A 7740-nucleotide genomic window follows, 5' to 3' on the forward strand; every position below is an offset into this window, starting at 1 on the left:
GTATGCCATTAATTATTGTATTCTATTGCATTATTTCTAATTTACATAAAACTAGTAGGCTGTTTTGCAACTGATTTTTTTGGCTGCGGCCCCTCAGGTCATAGTAAGTTTGTTATGTGGCCCACACACCTTAATGAGTTTGACATGCCTGCAGTAGAGCCTAGTTTGGGTTCAGTCACACTCAACTTATAGGATTCGCATTCCTGAACCCGGGCCCACGGGTACCTTGCTACGCCACTGTCTAGGTCTATAATAATGTTTGTGTGCACTTTTCTAACCTCCTCTGTTTGTAACACGAAACTATTTCAATGGGAGGGAGGGGGAGGGGAATATTAAACTTTAAATGTATGACAAACTAATAAAGGATTCCAAAGGAGGGATGGTAATGATACGAAGAACACAATTTCTCATTGAGAAATTAAAAATTACTGTTCATTTTTTTTTATTTAGCTGGAAGCATGGGTGTTCGATTTTAGTTTATCGTAAAAATCTTCTATAAAAGTGAAATAAATGATCATATACCGTTTCAAATAATCATAATCGTCACTAATTACTTTTATTCTGTATGTCGGATACACCCAAAAAAAAAAAAACGCTAGCTATTTATAGTTTTATTACCGTAAAGCAGTGATTCCCAAAGTGGTCTATATAGACCCCCAGGGGTCTACGAAGACTTCCAAGGGGTCTACGAAAGTTAAAATGGGAATTGGGGGTCTATGAGATGTGCTCGGGGGTCTACGATAAAGAATCGCAATTCAGCATGTCGTGACTTTAATTTTGACAATTGGAATTTTTTTCATCCACACATTTATGATTTTTACCTTAGGAAATCCTTAAAATTTTTATACTGCTGATTAAATGAAATATTGTTTAATTTAATTTGATAACTATATTTAAATAGTGTAGTTTTGTCTAGTTATAAATTTAACCAAAAGAAATGTAGACTGTACAGTGTTAAATATTTGAAATTGAACTTCATTATTCCTAGTCAAACAAGGGGGTGTTAATGTGTCTTTTTTTATGATGCTATGAAACCAATTAAGCTGTAGAATCATTTGAGATGATGCCACCCTGATAAAAAGATAAAAGGTTGCAAAACTTTCAAACACTCAAAGATAAAGTTCAGAATACACCACAAAATCTCTCTTTGACCTGACATTGAGAAGATGATGATTATAGTAAAATACTGAAAACCTCACACGATATTGATTTTTACCAGCCGTTGAAGAAATAGTAAAAAACTGTTACACAAACTTATATCATTAAAAGAATTTCATGTTTGGGTTTTGTGGCCGGTGTCTTGTTTTGGGACTCTTGATGAAGAATGCAATTTTAAAGACATGGTTTGCATTCTCTGGTGAGACTCCAAAAGGGCTAATTACAAATGCATGACGCGTAGGACGTAATCATCTTCTTTTTTGAAGTAACGTCTGTATCATATAAGATAAGATAATTGTGAGGGCCTAAACGATGAAGACTGTAAAAAAAAATATTGAAAACTAAATTTTATAGCCATAGAACAAGGTCCTCAGGTTTTGCAAATAACTTCCTTCAGGGAACAGTACCAGGAAAATGAAGAAGATGCAGAGAAAGCGGCGAGAGGTTAACTTTAAGGAATGGACATACCTGGTATTGGTTGAAAGACATTCCATTCAAGTAAAAAAGACAGAGATGAATGGGGAAAGACGGTAGACTGATTATGTGTGGTGCCCCAAGGGTCAACAGACTAATGGATAGGTGAAGGTAAAGGTGAAACAATGAGCAGATTTCTGTGATTAGCTTTTTATTTAAAAAAAACCCAAAATAATCCAGCTAATTTTTTGTTTTTCCTTCCCCTAGATTAGCGTGTACTAGATCAGTGAACACAACTTACGGCGTCTGTTAGATGCCATACAATCAAATCTCTGTCAGACCTTACGAAGGCTAGCAAAATATTTAAGAGCTCATCTAACTAAATTGCTGTCAACTGCCGTGCAGCTTTGGCTGTTATCTGAAAAAAAAAGAAAAAAAAAAGATTTTTTTCAACATACACAACAAAGTGATACAAGTAAATGGAGGCACTGGGTCTCATGGCTGGAGTTTCGTGCAGACTCTGGGTAAGATTATGGGGAGACAATGGGCAGCATTTGTATGGAGGCCCCTCTACCCTCTTCAAGTGTCAATATAAATGGCTGCCTGGTCGTGAGGTTTGCGCGCTGGACTGTCGTTCGGATTTATCGATGGTCGAGGGTTCAAATCCTGCCCGCTCCCATCCCCCGTCGTCCTGCGGGAGGTTTGGACTAGGAAGTAAACTATCTTCAACTCTGAAGGAACATCCGAAACATGTAAAACATTTTACAAACAAACAACATTTTAAATGTCTTGAATATTATTAACAGATCTAATAGAATGTCATTTTGATGAAGAAAGAAAATACTTTATCTTATATCCCATTTACTTAATTATTTAATATTCATATTTAGTTAAAATGTTGTTTTTTTTATGTGGAGGCCTCCTTTATTGTCTATACCCTGTATGGTCTCACAGTCTAGCACTATCGTAAATCTGGCCTTGCACAAAGGTTATCGTTCGGAGGAAATGTGCTGTAAGAAAATAATTTAACATTCTGGAAATGTGTAGAGCCTCATTCGCAGTTGTCATTTCTTTCCCCGTGCATGACATTCAAGATGGATGCAGTTGTCTGAGTAACAGAGCATGTGATCATTGAGACCATTAGTTCAGTAGATTATAGACCGAGTGTTATGGCTTTATTGTAGTTGTTTTTGTTTTTTTTCGTAAGAAAAGTTATTTATAAATTTGATAACAGGTTAACTAAAATAGATAATATAGTCACGAATTTATGGATATAACATTTTTCTCTAGATCAACGTAATATGTATGAATATTTAATTTGTTTTTTTAAACAAGGGAGGTAATAAATGCGAGGTTTAAAAAAATGCCATAGCCTCCCTTGCATTAGAAAACGTGTAGCAGTAAATTTTACATTGAACTTACAAGAGATTTAATTTCAATTCTATAAATTATTGTAAATCTATTAAATTAATAAATTGAGTAATTAGATATAAACATTAATTAAAGGCCTACTTAAAATACAATCTCGTAGTCACGTCACATGGCCGCCGTATATGAATGCCTACATACAAATATAATCAGATCTGTATTATATAAGATAAGATAAGATAAGATCTTTCTTTTTTTTTTGTACCAGCGAATTCCGTCTTCAATTCAGCGTCAAAAGCTACAACTTTCCCATTTCAAGACAAAGATGTTTTTAAAACAACACATCTTTATGTGAACTTTTCGCATGGCTAAATTGTAACCAAACAAGCTGTCAAGTTATTTCACAACTAAAACTGAGTAGCTGCCTCATAGTTCTGTGTCAACATCTTCAAAGTCGTAGGGAAGATAGGTTCGAGTCTTGACTATTTAAAACTAGAGCACTTTGGAAGAGTATATAACAACTAAGTTCTAGCACCTGGTAGAAGAAGTGTCGGTCTACCGAATATCACAAAATGAAAAATGAGAACACAACAAAAGTGACATCCTTACCACCAAATATAGGTCACGTGTCGAGCTGTGTGTTTGTATGTGTGTGTATGTGTGTGTGTGTGTGTTTGTACTGTTACATCAAAGTTATCAAAACACAATAGAAATAGTAATTACTTTAAAAGTTCACCTTTTCTCTAAGGCAGTAGGTCAGAGGTCTACGTAACATAGACTTAAAACCTTATATCAGCATTATGACTGGGTTTGCAAGAAAAACAGTTCAATACCGGTTTGACTTTATTGACATATAGAGTGTTTGTGTACGATAGACGCAGCACTTTGTATCAACACGCCATCAGAAATTGATTTTCAGCGTCCCCCCCCCTCCGTCCTTTTTTCCCCTTTTTGCGACTTTGTCGAGCTTAAAAAATCAATGCATTGTGTGTCTGACCCTAGCGTCACGACTGTATAGTTCAATGTAGCACACGGATAAGTCACAGTTATAATGTAGCCATTCGACGCATAGGGCTGCAAGCTCTTCCAACAAAAATCAGTCTAATGCGACTTTCACAGCCACTTCCCAGCAGGTGCCCACGAAATTCAGGAGTTTTACAAAGGTGCAATATCATGTTAGAAGCGGATGGTCTTGTATTTTTATTTCTTCTTTTCTGTTTTCATGTTCAAGGCTGACTTTGGTAATCGTGTTTCGTCTTGTCTAATGATATGTCTCACAAATGTCAATCGACGTTCTGTAGCCACTTCCCTTAGACAGCGAATGCCTGTGTGCGAAAAGATTTTTCTATTGGTAACATTATCTTGGTAAGTTATTCGTAGGATCCTTCTTCAGCCATCACTGCTCAGCCTCTTTTCAAACTTCCACGTCTCGAAGCTCAGGTGTCCGTTGGGATAATGATTGTGTTGAGTAGATGGATTTTAATGTCAAGACTAATTGATTTGTTTGTTCAGATAGGCCGTACTTATTGAAAGAGGCTCCTGCTTTCCAATCAGACATGCAACTTCATGATATGCAACTCCATCACTTGAGATAACACTGCCTAAATAGGTTAACATTTTTATTTGTTTAGGATCTGTATGACCAATGTTGATCGGTTAACTCGGTAACCTGAACCTTTTATGCATAACTTTGAGGGCTTCTTTATCCGTCATCTCGTGTAAACATTTAATTGCATTTCAAAGTAATGCTATCTCATCTGCAAAATCCAACTCCTTTTGGTTTATACCATGGGAACTCGAATACAGCCTGTTTAATGTATTTCTATGACATCGTTGATGGCCACAGGAAAGAGAAATGGGGATAAAATACACTCTAATCTCATATCCGTCTCGATGTTGTGACACAACAGCTTGATTTGCTATGGACACGTCGCTGAATTTGGACAACTTGTTGCGAGATGCCTTTTTCTCTTGCTTTTTCTAGAGTGATTCCGATGAACACTAAAAAACTTTTTCTAAATCTACAATAGTGATCAACATCCTTTGTTGGTATTCCAGGCTTTGTTTGATAAAGTTTCGCAAGACGTAAACTTGTTCAATGCTTGATTAGCCTTTTCTGAGAAACACTAGTATAATTTAAAACCTTTTCCGTAAGGAGCTCTTAAATAATCTCTAGTAAAAAATACGTTCAACTCAAAGCTTCTCAATTCTACAATTGTACATTTAAATTTATGTAATAACTTTTGATAAAATGTCAAAAACGACATTTGTCAAATAGAATCTTGAACTATTGTTTGGGTGTGACCAATCAATCAATTAGCTTACTGTTTTATTGTTCAACATAAAGAAACAAAGCAATAGTTGTTTGTTTTTTTAAGTAGGAGATATTTTTTCCTTGGGGGGGGGGGGGGGGTGACACCCCGAGCCTACCGCACCGGGTGACACCGACCTTAGTGACGCCGCTGAGTCAAACTAGAATTTTCCCCGTGTTGCCAACGAGCTAGTAATTCTTTTCTCAGCGTTATACATCAGCTATTAAATTTCAAGGAAAATCGTTAGAGCCGAGTTTGAGATCAGCGTCCAGGTTCCCTTCAGTTTCCATGTTCCATGAAGTTCTGACTTCAACTGAGGCATTGTAAAAGTAGACAATACGTTCCTTTATACAAGCTATAGAGCGCTTATTTCTCTCTTCATAACTAATGAATATAAGGAACATTTTTTCCTCATTTCCCCACCCCTTCCTCTCCCCGAGAAAAAATCCTGGATAAGCGAATGTATAAATGTACTTGAGTCTAGACTTTTTATCCTGTGGTCAGTCGTTAGTCGAACTATCGATACAACAGTATCGGCAACACTTTCGACAACAGCTGGCCTCTTCTTTTTGTATCAACAGAGATTAGGTTATAGTTGTTGACAGTTTGTAATTCTGGGTTTTTTATATTCTTTCTGAAAAATATTAAAACCTGCCGTTTCACCTGCCTGAGCGGACCACTTCGGGGGCCTATTGCGAGTTTATGTTTCCACACAAACTGTTTTTCTAATCTAGTATACATATTGCTTTATTTTGTAGTTCAATGTATAAATAGTCAAACATGTAAATGTCTAGCGCTTAGCTAGTTATTGGTTAGTGGTTGACTGGCGGCGTAGCAGAGTAGATTACTTGTTTTCTTTCCATGACTTCTTGGTCACAATGGTTAAGTCCAGCCCTGCTATTTATTGACGGGTGAATACTACTTGTACTCCCCCCCCCCCACCCCAAATCTTTTTTTTTCGCCTCTAAAATTACTTAAGGTAACTCTAGTCCGTCCGACTTGCAGAAATAAAAGAGTGATCTTTCCATTACTTCGCGTCCAAACTCTTGGGCCATGAAGAGCATATATATATATATATATATATAATATATATATATATATATATATATATATATATATATATATATCATGGGCGTAGCCAGGGGGGGGGTTTGGGGTTCAAACCCCCCCCCCCCCGAAATGAAATCCCCCCCCCTCGTGGGGGGGGGGGAGACGGACTTTAGTGACTGATTTTTTGCTTTGATTTTCTTTATTTTAGGTAAGATTTTAATACTAAACCATCACTTGCCCCAGCGCAGCCAAAGGGGTTTTGAGTTTAAAACCCCTACCATGGGGTTTTGAGTTTGAAACCCCCTAACAGGGGGTTTTGAGTTTGAAACCCCCTACCACAGGGGGGGGGGAGACGGACTTTAGTGACATGTTTTTTTGCTTTGATTTTGTTAAATTTAGGTGATATTTTAATACTAAACCATCACTTGCCCCAACACAGCTAAAGGGGTTTTGAGTTTAAAACCACTACCAGGGGGTTTTGAGTTTAAAACCACTACCAGGGGGTTTAGAGTTTAAAACCCCTACCAGGGGGTTTTGAGTTTAAAACCCCTAACAGGGGGTTTTGAGTTTAAAACCCCTAACAGGGGGTTTTGAGTTTAAAACCCCCTACCAGGGGTTTTGAGTTTGAAACCCTCTACCAGGGGTTTTTGTAGTTAAATCCCCATCTTCTATAAAACAAAACACACAAAAAATGCAAACGATAATACCCGAATTCCAAGTGCACAGTTAAGAAAGATTTTGATTTTAAAACCCTCTCCAAAATTTACGATAGACCCCATCTTCAATATGAAAAAAAAAACAAATTATGCACTCAAAATGTTATGAGCGTAGCTAAATGGGTTTTGACTCAGTTTTAAGTTTAAACTCCCCTCCAGTGGAGTTTGAAGCTAAAAAATACATCTTCAATAAAAAAAAAAAAAAAGCAAATTACACACTCTAAAATCTAAGAGCGTAGCCATATGGGTTTTGAGTTTAAACCCCCCGCCAGCGGGGTTTGAAGTTAAAAAATACATCATCAATGTAAAAAAAAAAGCAAATTACGCACTCAAAATGATATGAGCGTTGCCAAAAGGGGTTTTGAGTTCATATCCCCCTTCACAAGGGATTGATGCTAAAAAATACCTCTTCAATATAAAAAAAAGCAAATTACACACTAAAATTATTTGAGCGTAGCCAAGCGAATTGGGGGTTTTGAGTTTAAACTCCTTTCCTCCAGATGGTTTTGAGTTTAAAATCCCTCTACAGAGCGTTTTGAGGTGGAAAACCTCTATCTTCAATATTACTCTAAAGCAAACTACAGTTACCAAATTCTATGATAGTAGCTACGTTTTGAGGTGGAAAACCTCTATCTTCAATATTACTCTAAAGCAAACTACAGTTACCAAATTCTATGATAGTAGCTAAATGGGGTTTTGAATTTAAAAAATCACAACAAAAC

At 36.8% G+C, this 7740-nt stretch overlaps 1 protein-coding gene across 2 annotated transcripts in view; it reads right to left on the minus strand.

The window, feature by feature from the left end:
* Positions 1-1907, minus strand: part of LOC106068750 (solute carrier family 12 member 4-like) — a 151520-nt gene extending 149613 nt beyond the window's left edge. For both annotated transcript variants that reach the window (XM_056036911.1, XM_056036909.1), the window contains exon 1: positions 1874-1907. In XM_056036911.1, the coding sequence (XP_055892886.1) occupies positions 1874-1892 (19 nt within the window). In that variant the 5' untranslated portion in view covers positions 1893-1907. The remainder of the gene's footprint in view (positions 1-1873) is intronic.
* Positions 1908-7740: the final 5833 nt, after the last annotated feature.

Source organism: Biomphalaria glabrata, chromosome 7, assembly GCF_947242115.1.
Source record: "Biomphalaria glabrata chromosome 7, xgBioGlab47.1, whole genome shotgun sequence".
Lineage (NCBI taxonomy): Eukaryota > Metazoa > Mollusca > Gastropoda > Planorbidae > Biomphalaria > Biomphalaria glabrata.